This window comes from Dermacentor albipictus, chromosome 4 (genome assembly GCF_038994185.2).
Source record: "Dermacentor albipictus isolate Rhodes 1998 colony chromosome 4, USDA_Dalb.pri_finalv2, whole genome shotgun sequence".
Lineage (NCBI taxonomy): Eukaryota > Metazoa > Arthropoda > Arachnida > Ixodida > Ixodidae > Dermacentor > Dermacentor albipictus.
The window spans coordinates 143,233,778-143,253,098 of NC_091824.1; the positions used below are offsets into that span (position 1 = coordinate 143,233,778).

At 42.1% G+C, this 19,321-nt stretch overlaps 2 protein-coding genes across 2 annotated transcripts in view; both read left to right on the forward strand.

The window, feature by feature from the left end:
- The window catches only part of Cbl (E3 ubiquitin-protein ligase CBL), a 71,538-nt gene extending 52,600 nt beyond the window's left edge, over positions 1-18,938 (forward strand). Inside the window, exons 7-12 of the mRNA XM_065448467.1 lie at positions 2,047-2,121; positions 4,258-4,400; positions 5,565-5,662; positions 6,818-7,153; positions 13,260-13,374; positions 14,318-18,938. Coding sequence (XP_065304539.1) covers positions 2,047-2,121; positions 4,258-4,400; positions 5,565-5,662; positions 6,818-7,153; positions 13,260-13,374; positions 14,318-14,528 — 978 coding nt within the window. The 3' untranslated portion in view covers positions 14,529-18,938. The remainder of the gene's footprint in view (positions 1-2,046; positions 2,122-4,257; positions 4,401-5,564; positions 5,663-6,817; positions 7,154-13,259; positions 13,375-14,317) is intronic.
- LOC135915417 (tigger transposable element-derived protein 6-like) lies at positions 9,664-11,387 on the forward strand. Its single transcript, XM_065448470.2, has one exon. It carries the CDS (start codon positions 9,748-9,750, stop codon positions 11,296-11,298), a length of 1,551 nt encoding a protein of 516 aa, XP_065304542.1. The 5' UTR covers positions 9,664-9,747; the 3' UTR covers positions 11,299-11,387.
- Positions 18,939-19,321: the final 383 nt, after the last annotated feature.

The window sequence follows — 19,321 nt, forward strand, 5'->3', positions numbered from 1 at the left end:
GACAATTCACTTGCATAAGTACAAGAGTTAAGAGACATATTGGCAAGAAGGCAGTATCATTGACCTCAATGGAGAAAGAAAATGACGTTAGCCTATAGAAAGGTGACATGACCACGCTGATGTAGATTTCAGATTCAAGAAGCAAAAGAGTGGGTGACGGACAGAGCGAAATGGAAGAAACTCTAAAAAATGATGACACCATGTAAAAATTGGATAAGAGAACAGGCTTATAGAAGAACAACAAGTTCCTGAAAAGCAAAAGGAAAAAAATTGAGCGTCTAGAGATGTAAGCCTGCAATACTGCTCTCTGGAGTGTTGCATGTTGGTTATGCTGTCAACAGCACCTCTGAAATTCTGAAGTTATCACCAGAGGAATAGACTAAAAAAGAACTGCCACAAAACACACTGCCTAGAAGCATTTGGGGGCACTCAGATTTACGGACAAATTTGTGGACCTTGATAAATGGACATGGATACAATGAATTATAGGATATCACAAAGTAAATCTGAAATGTTTGCTATCAACATGTAATGCACATATGCTTATGAGAAACATTGGATATAATGAATATATTTTCACACTGTGTGCACCTTTATTTAGTGAAGTTCAACCATACTAAATATGCACTTCACACGCTGATAGTAATGTAAGCATGTTGTAATTGAGCAATAAATCTCTCCTCTCATTTTATGACAGTAGGTTGTTAAGATTTATATTCATCTTCATTCGTTTAAACCTTGTGCAGTTTTACAGCGAAGCTGTTTGCCTCTAGTTGGTTGGGATTTTTCGTGCCCGCATGCGCGGTTTTGCTCATAAAAACAAATGGCAGCTGGAAGGCATTGGGTTATGAGTTTCCGCGTAATAGAATTATGTTTTTTGTATATTCGATTTACAATCTGATGCTATTATTTCTGTAGATTGTGCATAAATCCTATTTTACTAATTTTCTGATGCTTTTTATTTTGAGAAATTGAATTAGTTCTATAACACACTTGTGCTAGGCAGAGTGCCTACAAGAATGAGGGCGTATGCTGTGCTAACAGTTCCGCCTCCTATTCAAGTAACAATCCTAAGCTATCATGTCTGCAGCTTGTGTTTAAGTTACACTTTACACATCTTCTGATGCATCTTATGTTTGAACATTCATTCAGTTCAATAATGCACTTGCACTTGGTGGAGGGCCTAGAAGAATGAGGATGCATGCTGCACTTCCAGACATCTGCGTGTGTGTGTAATGTTCATCGCTTGTGGTGGTGGTGTGTAACATCGGCAGCAGCTTCACTCTATGTTCACTTTCACAAAGTGGAATGGAAGCAGATTTTTTTCAGTTGTAATTATCACTTTTCCACATATAGGCATGCAAAGTGATATTTCTATCGTCCTGTAAATTTTCATTTTACTTAGTGTGCACAACAAAATTAGTACATTTGCTTGCTTGACACTGTTCTCACGCCAACTTCGACCTATAATCAGTTTCCTTCAGGGGAGTTCAGATAACTAGTTTTACTATGAACATCATAAAATTTTAAATGTAATTCTGGTGCTCTTGGCTGCACTAACCGATTTCTGCAGTACCAGCCTCAGTGGAACAATATATGTGAGGTGTCCATGGTGTGCAACTTGCGTGATTTATGTTACACATTAAAGTGTTAAAGGCGTTGAGTGTGCCTCAAGCATATTCAGGAAGTGGCCCCGCATGGATGTTTCAACATGGCTGTGACTCACATCAACAACAGTATAAACTTAGTTCTTTCTATTGGCAAACAATCTTGGCCTGGCAACATTGGTGCATCTAACGGGGGGAGAGGGCACATCAGACTTCATCCCCCCACCTACCAGAAATTTGTGTACCAGGGTTCTCCCTCCACCTCCCAACCCTTTAAAAAAATCCCTGGCTGCGTCACTGCCTGGCAATGCTATCAATGCCAAGCTTACAGAATGTGAGATCCAAGGAAAGTGGGAAAGTTGGAACGTAAAACAATGTGTTTTTAATTTTGTGAGTTGTGAGTTTTGTGCACAGTGGGTTGTGATGGTTCTAATTATAGGATCCAAACACGTGGACATCGTCATTACAAGCCCTGGCCCTTTCACCAAGAAGTGAAACAGCGGATGGGAGCAGGGTGGGTGTTTGCATATGGCATTACTGTGTGTTTGCATGTATTATACTTGTTTCCGTACACCATCTCCTGGCTGCTTTTCAGACAAAATGCAATGCTTTATTTGAGATGCAACTTGCAATCAACACTTGTGGCAACTCACTTTGGTCTTGCGTTATTTTAATGTTCTCCCTTCACTGTGCTTTCACTCTACAAGTGTAAGCAAGTAGCTTAATTGCGGAAATTGTCAGTTGAAGCCTTGGGTTAGTGGTGTTGATTTCTTCATCCTTGTCTTAAATTATGTAATTTCATAAATATGTGTTTAAAATTTATTCATATGGGGGCTTGAGCGAAAAGAATCAGGGATATAGATAAATTTACCAGTCATTTAATAACAAAAAGGGCTTTTTTTGGCTACATTGTCTTGGTATTGTAGGATGGCATGGGCATTCAGTTGTATTTGGTGGTGCCGTCACATTCCTTAAATCTTAATGGTTATTCAAGAGTGTGCAATACAGTAGAATAGTAGAAAGCACAATAATCCTAATTATCACACTGTTTGTTTGTATCTGCCTTCAGCCGCAGTTGTATGTTCAATCCTTTAAGGTACAGGTATCGGCAAGCTGTACTTTGTGAAAATAATTGTTTGCTACTCCTCTATGATAAGCATCCACAAAGTGTACTTATTCTTCTGCAAAAAAACACTGAGTAAGCCAGGAGGGCTCCAAAGAATTTTACTTATAGTAGCTCTGCTCTCAGAACTTAAAATTACACATCTTCTGCTGCAAGACGAGCTAGTAAAGAACACATTCAGGAATCACATTATCAAACTGAAAAAACAGGTAGTTTCATTCCTAGGAAAAATTTTCACATATTAGCTGCCTCGTGTGAGAAAACACTGTGTAGCCCCGCCCGTAGTGACCAGGTAGTCAGACAAGCCAGGACCCCAACTTTTGCAGTCAGTCAACATTCCTTTTTGTATGTTTCCTGTTTTCTGTATCTTGCTTTCATGAAGACTATAGTGGATACCTTATGCAAAAAAGAGGTGAGGCATGCAGACAGGACACAGTAGTAGAGAAGTGGACAACACGAATGCTGACTATCAACTGAAGGGAGCACTGAGGCGAAAAGAGGAAGAAGACACAAAACTCATTTGCACAAGCTCAGGAATGGTATCACCACGTGTCAGTCACGTACATGTGCCTGTCTAGATGAGAGATAACTGTTAAGGCACTTAATCTCTTCCTTATGTAAAGTAATCGAAGGCTGACTCACACATGCACTTCCACCATTGTAGATATGCCATGCCTCTACCATAAGACGCGTATCTTTATTCTTATGCCTGTACAATATCACGCATTCATCTAACTCTGGCGTGCAGTTACAATCTTGGCAATGTAGGGAAAGATTAGAAGGCGATCCACCAGTTAACGACCTTTTATGTTCCATTAGCCCCTGATTGATACACTGTCCTGTTTGCCCGACGTAGAACTGGCCACAGCTAAGGGTAATTTTATAAACCACACCCATATGACAGTCAATAAAACTGTTGTTCTTATTGTGCTTCACTGGACAAATATCTTCTTTTTTGCCTTTTACCTGCTCCTTTTTCCTCTGTACAGCAGCGCATATCTTACCTAGCTTATTGGGAGCAGTGAAAGCAGCATTAACATCATATCTACTTGCAACTTTTTTAAGCCTGTGTGACACTGAATGAATGTGCGGAACAGCCACTACTCTTTTTTTGCTATTACTGCTTTCTGTAATCACGTCCGCCCCCCTTGAAGCCGACTTCTTTAGGCGCTCAGTCACAGTGGCCACTGCTACACTAAGATAACCTGCTTCTAATAGGTGCCGGACCTGCGCATTAAAACTGGTGCTCATTTTGTACATGCAGGATCTGGTGAGAGAAGACTTAAGGCACTTTTTTCGTCTCAGTGCTCCCTTCAGTTGATAGTCTGTGTTCGTGTTGTCCACTTCTCTACTATTGTGTCCTGTCTGCATGCCTCACTTCTTTTTTGCATAATGAATCCTTACCTTTCTGTCGTTCTATAGTGGATGCCTACCTCTTGTGCAATCTGTCTTAATGTGCGCATTCTGTACTTCGTTTACAGAGTAGGCCTACAGCACCCAATTCATCTTCAATTCCTTCACTTGCAGTCATGTAGCCGTTCTCCTCTGGTGTCACCACATTCATCCCCTATGGTGGCCCGTCGCATTGCGACTACTGCGCCACCTCCTGTGCCACCACGTAGAGCATCACCCACCAACACTCCTGGGCAGTCACCCGGCACTTCACCAAGGTAACACCACTTCTGAAACTGGAGCACTGACGCTGGAGCACTGAGGCTGTAGCCTAGTGATGCTTGTTTCACTGCGAAGAGAGAGAGAGAGAAATAAAATGCATTGGAAAAGAACAAAAAAGGCAGTTCCTATGTGATATTTGGGGGCTACCAAAATTGAATCTTACTATCTTGCCTCTCACTAGGTATCGCAGTGAGCTGTTGTAACAGGCATTCCGGTACGCTGGAGCCCTTCTTAGCAGAATGTGTTCATTCGTAGTAGCAACCATACTGCAAAGCCCTGCAATCTAGGTATATCATAATGTGGGTAGTCTTGGATATGTCTTGCATGCATACATGTAGGTTGGTTCACCCTTTTCATAAATCCAACAGATCGAGTCCACTGACTTATTAGTGTATTAAAGTGAAGGCATGCGTGACTGCCATGCCATTGCGCAGACAGCAGAATGCCACATTCTCACCACGTGGAAGCTTTGTAAAGAAGGAGTCCTGCTTTGCCATTGCTTTAGAACTGCTGAATGAGTTGAGTCTTCTTCAGAAGAGGCATGATATTAAACTGACGAATGAATGGAAAATAATAATTCATGTAAATGAGAATGCCTTCTATGCGTGATTATCCGGTAGAAAGACGTGGCATTGCTACATAAACAAGTGCAAGCATACTTTGGTACCAGGACGTAAGATGCCAAGCCTCCTGCTTGGACACACTATCATAGTTTATGTGGACTTATTTATTTCATTATATTCCTGTAACTAATACCATCTTGCACAGTTTCAACCTATCTTGTGGTTCTGCTTAGAGAAAAATGCAGTGTTACGCAATGATGATAAGGCAGAGGGATTGACTGTATGGAATGTGTGCATGTGTTGCAGTTTGCTTGTATTGTAAGCTTTCGACAGAAATATTGAAAGTTTGCACCAATCTATGTCTCTTCCTTCCTGTCTCTGTGCTGCACTGTATTTTTCATTAGATATAATGACCCAGTTAAACCGAAAACAAATTTGATTTATCTTCTGGTGTGTTCAGAATAAACATAGTTAAATGTTAGCGCATGCTTTGTTGTCTTCTTTTATATTATAAGTTATTTTTTTAGCTTAATTATGTTAAGAAGCTATTCTCCATTTGCACACATTTGCCAATGACCTTTCATCTTCTTTTCTCAGGCACCAAACCCTGTTTAGGCCCGGGACAGATGAGTTTGTCAATGGGGGAGCACCTTCTCGAACCTCCAGTACGCCTCAAAGTTCACCTGAGAATTCCGGTGAGCATAATAACGAGAAGGAAGGGGGTTAACCGAGGGGCCCGATTTTTATTAATCAAATCATGAGAAGCCAACAAACAAAGACACCAAGGAAAACATAGGGAAAATTTCTTATACTTACTAATTGATTTAAAGCAATGATAAATTAGAGGCAATGAAAGTGGATTAAAAAACAAGTTGCCGCAGGTGGGGAACGATCCCACGTCTTCGCATTAGCATCGCATGCATTATGCGAAGACATAGGATCGTTCCCCACCTATGGCAAGTTATTTTTTCTTCCACTTTCATTGTCATTAATTTATCATTTCTTTAATTCAATTAGTAAGTATAAGTAATTTTCCCTATATTTTCCTTGGAGTCTTGGTTTGGTGAGCATAATAGCCACATAATTACTACAGCGCAAACAATGAAGGCAGAGGGGAGGCACTAAATGACAGGGCCATGTGCTTTTGTTTCGTGCCTCCCCTTCATCTTCGTTGTTTGCACAGTAGTAATTATGAATCAATACCAACTAGCCCAATTCACCATTCTTATAATAATAACCACAGAGTTGCTTTTCTGAAAAGGCCTCCCATGCTAAACATTTATTGTTCTCTTTTGCATTGAAAATTGTGACTGCAGTGACATTCGTACTACTTGGGAGAAGGGGTGGTCCACGGCATTTTGTTAATGAAAATTTATTAACTAGTCTTATTTTCAATCCTAAACATTAATTTTTCACATTTCTTGCTTTGCTCCAAGATGCAGCTAAAATTTTATTAAAGCTATATTTGAAAACTCTCTGCTGCCTGATCAGGGCTGTTGCTCTACCAACTGAGCTTACCAGGAGGCTAGCAGTTGGCAGTGCGATGGCAAATAATCAACAACTCAGAGCACTAGAGCATTGATTGAAACTAAATGATTTCGGTGGATTTCTGTGTAATGTTGTCCTGGGTTCAGTCTCTTGACCAGAAGTTTTTAATCATCTGTGAAGCTTTTTCTCCTGATGAAACTGTATGAGCTTTTCAGAAAAAGGAACTCATATTGTTTCCTTTCACAAAACTTCCTTGACTGTGCGGCTTTGCAAACTCACTTGGTTAAGAGAAATGTGCCATGCCACTGTAGGCTCCTACAAACAGAAGGAACTCACCCCATGACTTCCTGCATTGCTTCCAGGCACCAGTGTAACATACTCTGAAGTCCAGCATGACACAGGCCTCTTTGCCAGAAGCTCGTGCTCCGGTTCAAGCTCCAACCCTGGCTCGGCTTCCAGCTCAAGCTCGGGCTGCTGCCTAGGTCCCCGTCCCTCCTCCTCGTTTCCCCCTACCATTGTCACTTTAGCTCCATCACCGCCCAACACCAATGGGACGTGGCCTGGTGGCGGCAACAGCTTGCCCCTGCAGCGTGCACCCTCTCCGCTGCCAGCGCCAAGTGTCCACTATGCTGAACTGGCCGAGCTGTTTGAGGAGCCCAGCTACGCCAACACAGAACTCAGTGCTGCTGCTGGGCATGGTCAGTGAACAGTGACAGAGCGTTCAACTTTGAAAGGGCCCTGCCGCAGTTTTTAAAGCGAAGCTGTTAAGGGGAGTTTCACAGACATTTTCATATAGTGAAGACCGGCTGGCATGCTTGGTGCCAGCCAGTAACGCAATGTGCATCTGCGTCAAGAATTTTTGCTTTGAAACATAATTATCGATTATCATAAAATAAAATTTACCGCCTATTTAGTACCTCACTCAAACAGACATCTTTCTTGCACATATATTTTTTTTTGAGCCAGTTATTTGTACATTTTGTTTCTCAAATCGCATTTTACCGGCCCCACATTTGAATTCAGCTAAGAGTTTGTATGGCTCTGGCAGTGGAAGCTGGTGCGTTGGTCAGTATCAAATGTACAACAAAGAACAGCAAGTGACGTAGCCTGCATGGGAGCCGTGAATCAGCCATATGACCATAGAGTCAGTGATGAATGATCACTAATAGCCACCAGCAAACAGACCACTAGTACTTCCAATGGGTGCAAGAACTTGCTTACACAGCTTCGCTGTCGTTGATGTGTCACTTGCTCAGATTGGCATACATCTGCGAAGAATTGTTTTAACCCTTTCCATATAATCGAAGAGTGCCAGCTTCTTAATCCTTTCTATCTACCATGGCAGCTGAGTGGCTATGGCATTCTGCTGCTGGTCACCTGTTCATGGGTTCGATTCCTGCCACATTTCAATGGGACCAAGTTCAAAAATGCTGGTGCACTTCGATTTACATTAAAGACCCCCAGTGGTCAAAATTAATCTCGAGACCTCTACTACCGTATCTCTAACAGCTCCAGTACTGCTATGGGATGTTAATTAAGCCCCACGAATCAATCATACATTGTCTATGCTCTGCCCTTTCTTAAACCCAAATACAGCATACAGATTAGTCAAGCTCATCCTAGCATTTCCTTTCGTTTTACATCTCTCTGTGCCCAAGGCATTTTGCAACCTTACTAAGTGATGTTGCAGAACATTTTTACCTTTAGTAGTGCCATTTAAAGGAAAATGATAGATTAGAAATTATTTTGTTGTCATTGTTAGAAAAAAATTTTCTATGCTCAGCCATGCTAACCATGTATAGGCACACTTCATGTGCAATTACAGTGAAAGCTCGTTAATTCGAACTTCAATAATTCGAATTTATGGATAATTCGAACTGTACGATTTGGTCCGGCCAAGCTCCACAGAAGTCTATGTAGAAAAAAGTCCGTTAATTCGAACGCAAGAAGGTTCCCTCACGGATAATTCGAACTACGCTCGCCTGACACACGGCCAGAGAAACGCGCCTACTGCCTACACACAAGGCTGTATTGCCTCCGAAACGGAGAGAACGGCGAGAGAAGGCAAAATCGGAAAAAAATCTAACCAACGCGGGGTCAGCCAGAAGGCAGCGGCAGCTGCCGCCTCTCCGTTCTACGTAACCTCCGAGACTTCTTGCCTGTTGCGAATCTCGGAGGCTTTGCAAATCTTGTACAGCTGCTAATGTTGTGTGGAGATGGCACGGCAAGCTCCAAAACACAGCGAATCAAGTACGTCGCAGCTGCGCTTGCAATCAAGAACCAACGAATGAGGGCTTTCGCCACCTTCACATGTTCAGCGTCTGTGTCTCGGCAGTCTTCATCGGTTGTGCACCTCTGTTTTCAGCTTAGGAGGTATCGGCCGTCGCGATTCATTGTGATGGTGTTAAGCCTCGGCTAACGTTTGTTTCGGTGGACATCGGTGGTGTGGCACAGTCGGACTCAGAGCTTCGACTTGAAGATGGCGTGTGCCCGCGGCACACGCCATCACTTTCTGACACGCCAAATTTCTGACATGCCCTACTGCTTCCAAATCGCAGTGTACTGTTGCCCTCGTTCACTTTCGTTAGTTCGAACTTTCGTTAATTCGAACTGAAGCGGCTTCCCCTTGCGGTTCGAATTAACGAGCTTTTACTGTAACATGGGTACCTTCATTACAACAACAACAAAAAAAAGATTTCTCGAAGCCTTTGAAGATATATTATAATATGCATGTATGTTTTGTGAAATTCATACGATGCGTAGCCATGCTGTCATTGCACTCTCACAGTTAACATTATCGGTATACTGATGCAGGACTTAAGACAATGGTGATACAGTCAAACCCGACTATATCGAACCCGTTTACATCGAATTACCCCGTATATCGAACAATTTATGAACATTGTATTGCTAAAATGAGAATATATAGCAAAAAATACTAATATATCGAACAAAAATAGCAGCCGCGCTTGATATATCGAACTTCAAGCCGCGCAAAACTGCTCCAGAAGTTGGCTTTCCCGCGTGGCGGCCGGGCGAGCTGCGCCAACATCCATCCCCCCCCCCCCCCCCACTTGGCCAAAGTGGTTTAGCCCAACAGCGCTCGCACGGCGCTGCTCTCGCTCCCTCAGACAGCCACCCAGCCACCCCTAGCAGAAGTGGTTCGACCGCGCACTCTGTTTACTCGCAGCCACGTGTACTGTATGTGACTCGCGCGACTGCCATTGCGACTGCTTTGTTCCGTGTGCTTCGTTGCTTTGTGGGAGCGGTGAGCTCGTCCGCTTCGTGAAAGATGGCTGCTGTGAAGCGACAGAACCTAACCATATCTTCAAAGCTGGAGATCATCAGAAGAGTTGAGCGCGGAGAAAAGAAGTCGGATGTCGCCGCAGCGTACAGCATCCCCAGAAGCACGCTGAGTACGATTTTGAAAAATAAGGCCGACATTAGGGCTAAGGCGGACAAGAGGCCTGCTGCTACCACCAGCGCTCGACGAGTACGGACGGCTGCATTTGAAGACGTAGAGGCTGCAGTGTATAAGTGGTTTGTTGACGTTAGGTCGCAAAACATCCCCGTTTCTGGCCCAATGATCGAACAGAAAGCAAAGGATTTCGCTTTCATGCTGAACAGACATGACTTCAGAGGCGGCTCAGGCTGGCTGCAGCGGTTTAAAGAGCGTCACGGCATTGTCGGCCGTGCTGTCACCGGTGAAAGCCGCGCTGTAGATCTCGGCAGCGTGCAAAAGTGGATTGATGAAAATTGGAACGACATTAAAACAAGGTACCATCCTCGTGATATATTCAACGCCGATGAGACTGCTTTATTCTGGCAAATGCTTCCGAACAGAACGCTGGCCTGTCGTGATGACAAGTCCCACGGCGGGAAGGTCAATAAAGCCAGAATATCCGTGTTGCTCGCCACCAACGTCGACGGGTCAACCAAGCTTCGACCGCTCGTAATAGGAAAGAGCAAATCACCGCGGTGCCTAAAGAACGCACTTTCTGTCCCGGTGTCTTACAGATCGAATGGGAAAGCTTGGATGACAAGCGAACTTTTTGGCAAGTGGCTCAAGTCCTGGGACGACGACCTGGTAAGCCAAGGCAGAAAGGTCTGCTTACTGGTTGATAACTGCTCTGCCCACCATTGCAACGTCAGCGTCAGCAACATCGAGCTTCGTTTTCTTCCGCCGAACACAACGTCGGTGCTGCAGCCTTTAGACCAAGGTGTCATTCGTGCACTGAAGGCAGGCTACAGAAAGCGACTTGTGCAGAGGCTTTTGCTAAACCTCCGCACTGGCCGGGAGCTGAAAATTGACCTCCTGGGAGCAATAACCATGCTGAACGCGTCATGGAACGACGTCAAACAAGAAACAATTCAGAACTGCTTCCGTCATTGTGGACTCTCTGCTTCCGGCGAGGCTGGCGCGAGCTCATCAAACAATCACCATGAACCCCTGGATAGCGGTGAACCGCTGGAGGAACTTGATGAGTTGTTTAGCCAGCTTGCCGAGTTCCCGGGTGCTGTTTGTGATGGGACTGCAGCAACAGACTTCGTCTCCGTCGACGACGATGTTCCGACAACCGGAGAGCTCGCTGACGAAGACATCATTGCCGACCTCACTAGGGATGCCGCCGGCGACAGTAACTGTCAGGATACGACGAGTTCGTACCCGCCATCGTGTTCCGACGCACTTAACGCGCTGAGCGTTGTTCGCCGTCACTGTGAGTCAATAGAAGGCTGTGGGCTCAGCTGTTCTCAGTCGCTCGATAACGTTGAGAAGTGCATGCTTAATAATGCTTTCAAAATCAAAAAGCAGAAGAAGATCAACGACTATTTCTCGCATTAATAGTCCCACCGTACATGTTTTTATCAAATAAAGAATGCTTTTTACTGAGGTGCGGTTTGTACATTGCCAAATTTGTTAAAAGTTGTATTTCGAATTACACAATATATCGAAGTGATTCCCGTTTTTTTACGAGTTCGATATATCCGGGTTTGACATATAGAAATTCTTATCAACCATTATCACACGGGTTAACTGTATTAATTTGGTCAGGGAAAGATCAGACTCTTCTCGCCACTAATCTGGCAACTACATTTGGACAGTTTGACAACCTAAGCACCAGAGCCACTTCATATGTCTCTGCTGCTGTAAAATTCGTATGTTTTCATATATTATACAGGGTGTTACAACAAACAATTTCCAAAATCTTTAAAAGTGGCCTGTGGCAGATATTACAATTTTAGTTCATGAGCTGGCCTACTCGAAGTGGCGGACAGTACTTGCGCAAGAAATTGAGATGCAAAATTGACTAATTAATAAAAACTCACTAATTAAGTTTTCTAACTAATTACATTATGGCCCATATTGCAATTTACCAATTCTAGCTGTGGAGTTTGCAAGGCGGATCTACTTAGAACGAATTTTCAACATGGCACCAGTTTCGAGATACAAAGTCCCAAACTTTGCTGAGAAATGCGTTGGAAGAGGAGGAATAAGCTTTATTTGTGGACAGCAGGATTGAGACAAAGCGTTGTTTCATGCGCTGAAGCTCACGTGTAACTGGAACGCCAATGCATTTCTCCACAAAGTCTGGGAATTTATTTCTCGAAACTGGTGTCGTCCTGAGAATTTGTTCCAAGTGTATCCACCTTGCAAAGTCCACTACTGGAATTTATAAATTGCAATATGGGTCATAAGATAATTAGCTAAAAGTTAATTAGTGAGTGCTTGTTAATTAGTCGATGTTGCGTTTCATTTTTTTTTCGCAAGTAGTGTCTGCCGCTTCGAGTAGACCGGCTCATAAACTAGAATTGCGCTATCTGCCACTGGCAACCTTTACAATTTTCGGAAGTGTTCGCTGTAACACCCTGTATGTGTGTGTGTGCGTGTGCGTGTGTGTGTGCACGCGTGTGTGTGCACGTGCGCGTGCGTGCGTGCGCGCACGCGCGTGTGCGTGTGTGTGTGTGTGTGTGTAGTTGTATATGTATATATGTATTTATATATTCAGTGTTTTACATAGGCAAGGAAGGACATTGAGCACAGTGTACAGTCTATTAGCACAAATATAACTGGGAATTTTATTTTAAAATTTCTAGCATGAGAAAGAGCAATTGTGCCCTAAATATAATGTGAAATGTACCGATTCCCCCCGTGGTTCAGCATACTGCAATCTCAAACACGGGGCCTTTGTGTGCTGCAGGAGGGCTGATCATTTTATGTACTGAAGAAAACACAGAAGTGCGTGCACATGATGATGTGCACATCTAAGAGGAAGTCATAGTGCAGATGAAACATAAATTGGTGAATGACACGGATAGGTCCAACTGCGCTGTTCATAATTGCGATGTTTGCCCACAGGGTAACATCTCCGCACGAGCAACTGTCCCAGAGTGCACGCGGATGACCTCTGTTTAGAACAACTTATTATGTCCCCTGCGCATATGCACGCAGTAGCTGTGCATATGTGTGCATTGGTGGTGTGGTCCACATATAAAGCTGCACTAAAATGTTTAGGCCCACAGCTACCTTCCCATTTTGCACATCTATAGTTACCATTATAATTTGAACATTAAATATATTTAGCATTTTTTCATCATCAAAAGCTCTTTGTAGCATTATATTGGCTTTCATGCAAGTGCTGTACCCCTGTTGTTGGCTTTGCTCATTAATTTAATTTTATATGTGCTTTTATACATTAATTTTGCTTGATCTTCCTGCAATTATTGGAGTTTAAGTGTTAAAAATTATGTGTGGCATGGTGCTCTCATTTGCTTTGTGCAACCATTTCTTTTTCTTGTTCACAGCTGCAATTCCCATCCCTCGCCAAACAGAGTCATCCTCGTTGGACTCCCTGCTGTGTTCACCCCTCCCCGGATCAGCCAATGGATCTGTGGGGACTAGTCAGAAAATTGAGAAGAGGTACGCCCTTATTCGTTGTGAAGGTTTTTTTAGTGACATCACATTGCTCAGTCTCATGTGTGGTTTGATGTTGGTTAAGTGCAAAAGCATTCTCTTAGTAGCAGCCTTGAAGCTCAGTTTGTTTCATTTATTCTGACTATGCATCTTACACTAGTGTTCCTGCACTCAGGGATTGAATTGGCAAGATATGCCATTTAATTGGCAACATTGTTGTTTGGGCGAGTTGGTGCTGTCTTATCTCTTTCTGTTTTGTGCTGACATTTATAAAAAAAATTAATTGCCATGATGCTGAAATATGATCTGTTAATGGGAGCTGCATGGTCGTTGCAACTGCAAGACAAGGAGTGCACCTAAGGAGATATCACGGTTAACAGGGTTTGCTGGGTGTGCTTTTTCGAACTTGTTTGATTCAAAGACGATGGCCCAATAGCTATTCTGCTGACATGGTCATGTTTTGATGGTGGCACAATGCAAAAACGCTCAGGTACTATATTCAGGTGTTTGGGTGGTTAAAATTAGTACAGAGCACTTCACTACGGCTTCCCTCATAACCTGCAGTACAGTTTTGAAATGTCAGATTCCAAAATTGAATTTTTTGTACATTTGCAGCGGTGATAAGGACTACTTCCTCCCATTTGTAGTAAATGAAACAATGTGTTTAGCTTTTACTATATCCATGATGTGGCATAAAAATGTGAATGAAAGTTCATTCACAAAACGCCTCCAAGAGATCTAAAAAATAAAATTTTCCTATGAAAAATGTATTCCCTAACTGTGAGGATATAGTTATTAATATACTAGGCAACCTGAGACATGACTCTGTTGTCCCCTGTTTTCTATTTTAAAAGTGCAACCTACATTTGACTCACTTGAATTTTTCACTATGCTGTCACATCATCTAACTGAGAAATATTTTTGTGCTGCTGTTGGCCCCTTCCTGCAGGCTACGAATGTTGAGACCGCTTGGCACGAGCGCCCTGGAAAACAAGGAAAACGACCGAGTGAGCTACGAGAATCTTCATATGGACTACATATCGGAGCTCACATCAGAAGGCTACGCACAGGACGCTGTAATTCGTGCTCTGGGGATCGCACGGAATGACTTGCAAATGGCCAGAGATATTTTGCACGAATTTGCCGGCAAGAACAAGTGAGGAGTTGTGGGTCAGTTTTTTTCTCTAGCAACAAACCTCAAGGACATAGGACATACAGACCTCTGCATGCAAGATGGCACATCTGATCCAAGTGTGCAACGACTGATGTGTCATGACTTTATGGACTGGTGAACAATGAAGTGCTGAGTTTCAAAATACTAACAGTGCTGTTGACTGAAGAGGAGTGAGCCAAAGGTGCGTTACCTGGTTGGAAGAGGATGTGCGAGCACTGCTCGAAAGAAGTTCTTGGTTTTTTTTTCCCTGTTCTTTTACTATCCCAAGATATGCTTCTATTTTTTCAGAACTTGAAGCCAGCCATCCCATTGTGTGCAGGTATTAGTGCACAGAACCATTTGTGTTGTTTGTTGAAGGCCTTTATGACTCTTTGGCAGCATGAATCTAGGAAGCTGTAAACAGGTTGCTTAGACACTTTTCCTAGCTTTCTTTCTATTCTGTCCTTCTGGTGTGTTTGTTGGAAAAAGGCAAGGTGCAGTTATGCAAGTTCAGTACTCCATCTACAAGTCATTTTCTCCTTTACGTAGTATTAATTCTCCTTCAACATGGGCACCACTTTGTGCTTCTTAGAGTGAACAACTTTATTTTTGAAAAGTTCATGGTTCAATGCTCTGAGCATGACGTTTGCATGCTAGTCACTTTTAAGACAATGCAAAGTACAGAAGCAGAGCTTTACTTTTTTCTTTGCATCTTTTTGTGATCAAGTTTTATATATAGCTTTGAAGGTCACAAGGCTCACCCTGATTTTATGTGTGTGCTTGTACAGCATTTATACATAAGTGTTATCATATCACATTCATATTGAATGTTTTTAATTCAAGCGTTAGCAATGTGTCACTACTAGACGCTTTACTAGAGGCAGGGTTGGCCAACTGTCTGTGGCTGGAACAGATGCACCCTGCTCATAGCGGGGGCTCCCTGCGTCGTACTTCAGGATGTTTCTATGAATACTGTGATTTGAGCCGCGGCTATAACTTATTCCAAGGATGCACGTGATGCAATTACATAATGGGGTCACTGTGCTGCGGGGCCCTTTGTTTTTGCCTGACATCATTTTTTTTTTATTCCTTGTCATTCTGCTGTAGCATTGATTATTTTACATCATTTTGCTTTACATTGGATATGTACATTTTCTGCGCGACATAGCCACTCGAGTTCAAACTGCACATTGTACTTGTCGGCACCGTATGAAATCTTGTATAATGGGAGATTGATCAACAGTTTCAACTTATGCATGCTTGCAAGACAATTTCTTGTCTGTACGATCAGTTTGGCTTTAAAAACTTTGGTATTTGCAGCATGGTTTGCACAATGTTATAAATGCAAGCCAGCTTTGAACGACTGCAATTCTGATAAGTTGATGCAGATTGTGATGTACAATTGTCTAGTGTAAAAGCGCATCCACTACCAAAAATATCTAGGTCGTAGCTATGGTTAGGTAGAGAAGATCTGGATAACCACCATGCAAGCTGGCACAAGTGAGGAAAGATGCCCTGCACATTGTGTCTATTAGTATGCACGGCTATTTGAATAATGTGCTCTCTCTTTTATTTGGAAAGGAAGAAAATGTGTAGGAATGCCTGTGTTTGTGCACGAGCTGGTAATAATAGATGAAGTTTTAGTAAATAGGATTGCGTAGATACTAAAGCCTTTATGTCAAGCGTGAAAGGCCTTGCTGTATCTGTTACATGAGGTTGGGGTCTTTCATGGAGCTTGTGTCTAATATATAACCACTTAACATGTTGTACAGAAAACACATGACAGTTTGCTTGACTGACAACTGCAGTCATCAAAGAAAAAAAAAATGAGGTATAAGTACAACTTCATGCCCATAAGATCATTCGTTGATATCATGCACATCACGTCATTCTTATATGCTTCTCCGGTGTGTTGTTCAAGGTTTGTCCTTACCCTTATTCAGCATGAACTTTCAGCTCTCAGTCTCGTAACACATTGTATGTGTGCGTGTGTGCATGTGTAATATTGTGCGTACAGCCTACGAAACCCTGGAAAGTATGACATTTGTGTTATGTGTTACTCACACAGCAGGCTCTTAGAAACAAAATGAGAAGAAGGCTGTCTAACTTGGGTACCAAAACTTCAACAAGGATATACATTTCCTGAACTGTGTGGAGCCTTCTTCAAAGGGCAGCTTCTACAGCATAGATAATACATTATGTGTCTAAACCGTGACTATGGTCTCAAGAAAACTCAGTGAAAGGAAAACTTTGCTATCAGGAATTTTCCTATATGTAGGGTTCTGCATTTTTCACTTTCGTATTTTACAAATTTAGTGTATTTTTCTTCTATTATTGCCTGGAAAAGCATTTTCTTGTTTTTTGTCTGTGCTGACATGATTTACTTTATAAACTTTCACTTTTCCTTCTTTTTATTCTGTTGCATCTGATCATTCACATGAAAATTAAATTTCTTTTTATTGATATGTGAAACGAAAAATGCCATCAGAATTTGTCTTATGGCATGTTGCTTTTTACCAGGGACAATTTTACACCCCTGTGTTACTTTTATCAGAAGTGGTAATACTGCTTTTGTATCTAACACAATGGTTGTGGCAAAAATACACTTATCGTAGACCATGTGTGACTGCCACTCATATTTATATTCTGCAAATAAGTTGAAGAGGTGCGACTTTAAATGGTATCAATGAGCATTGTGCCATCAGTGATTAATTAACTGTGGTGAGGGGCATCCCCATTTCTAGGATTGATCACACACAACACACCTAAGCCATTAAGTTAGCATTGACAAGTCTTCGTTGGCATTGGTCACAAGCAACTTTGAATTTTCTTTTCTTTTTCATAATCACAGCTTATTTATGAGAATAATCACTTCATTAACCCTTTAAGTGCCATGGACAAATCTTACCCTGTTACAATTGCGTTGGCAAAAAGTGCCAAGGAGACGTGTTTGGCCACTCTTTCTAAGTTCCGGTAATGGACCGGTCTCATGCAATACATTTTGATGCTCTGGCAAATTACCTCTTTGGCCACTAAGGCACCTATGGACTCTGTTTGTCCAGCAGAGATTTATAGAATGGCAGTTGCCAGTTCTTGCCTCCTCAAGTGTGCATGTTCTTGAGAAGCAAGGCTAACTCATCTGATGGCATGGAACTTTGTGGACTTTATCCCATCTACAGCAGGCAAAGAATGTCCAACAAGGCAGTGCATTGTCTGCTGCAAAGGTCGAAGCAGCTCTGGCAATAAAGTCCGCAAAGTAACATGCTTCTGGCGTAAGGAGTGTTGTGTGAGACTTTGCCTTGTACCCTGTTTGAGGTCCATCATACGAAAGCAATGTTCTAATCATCTACAGCCACTCTTTGAGAACTTTGTCTTTTCACATTTGCAAGTCTTTCTCAACAAATATTTGCTCCAAAATGTACCTGTAGCATCGAGCGGTTGCAACAGAACTGAGCCCCTGTCAATTACACTGACATTTCTAGTCAATATACATGTTCTCGTTGTTTTGTATTTTCAGAGAGAAGTTGTGAATTGACTACCCTTATGTTATATTTTGAATCTGCAAGAAACTTGCTATCCCAATGAGAAATTAAAAAAAAAATGTCATTTTCTAAATGCCTTTCTGGATTTTTTGTTGGCACTGAAAGGGTTAAAACGTTAAAATATGCAATCTGGAGCAGCAGTTGAAAATTTATTGAAGTGCTTCCTTGATTAACAAACGTAAATTTTATTCTGAATGTACACCACTTTCACTTGCAATGAGCTTTGCCACGCATCTTTTTAAAATTTCCTGTACCATCAATGCTACCCACTATACTCTTATACACAAACAAATGTTAATTATCAAAATCACTATGGCACACTTTTTTTTTTTCATCATTACTCATTCATCATAATTGAAGATGCTGAACCCTACATCTATGGTAACATTGTTGAAGAGAGAATTCGTCAAATTATTTAGCACCTCGATTAGCTCTTCCATTAATTATTCTAAAATAGGAGTGGCTCTCTCAGCCTGCACTATGTGCTATGTAGGTAGTCAAACAAGGCTGGTTTATGGGTTTCCCATCACCTACTTGGGTTTGCATGTGCTGAGGTGCCTATGACCATGGGACACAAAGTTCTCGCAGTGAAGCAGACTGTATGATGCACTTCAGTGGTTGAGAGGACGTGTTATTGAATGAAGTATGGTGGAGTGTAAATGTCTGTGGCAGGTGTTGTGGCAAAAGCATGGAAAATGATTCATAATTTCTCTACTGCAAAGGCAAAACCAAAGTGTGTTTTAGGTTTGCTTCTTCTTGTTAATGCTCCAAAACTGGTCTCCAGCATGACCAAGCGTTATGTCAAAATTACTACAGTGCTGGAAAACTCAACATGCACTCATGAGAATTGAAATAAAATTGTGTGCCAACTCTTTTCCACTTTGTGTTCATTTCAGCAATGCATAAAGCATAGAGGCATCCACATGCATACTGGGACAGTTCATCTTTCATTTAGGACAACATTTGTTGGCATTAAGTAATGTTCTGGTTTAAGCACAATATTTTGGAGCGAATCGAAACAGTTCGCAAACGTATTTTAGGTTTTCTGAGCAAAGCACGAATTTGTAGTAACTGTTTATTTCACTCCTTCCACTATTCTGTTTTTCCTGTGCATAGTCACCTATATTAACCAGAACATCGGATTATCAAGCCAACAAACAAAGCACAGCAAAGAAAGCAGAGCAAACAAACAAGACAAAGATGAACTTCTTGCGTTTATGTGCACAAGAATAAATGGAAGTATACTTATCAAAGCAAT

Bases quoted from the DNA above. Each gene is read 5' to 3' on its own strand.
- LOC135915417 (XM_065448470.2), top strand. From the start codon at position 9,748: ATGGCTGCTGTGAAGCGACAGAACCTAACCATATCTTCAAAGCTGGAG.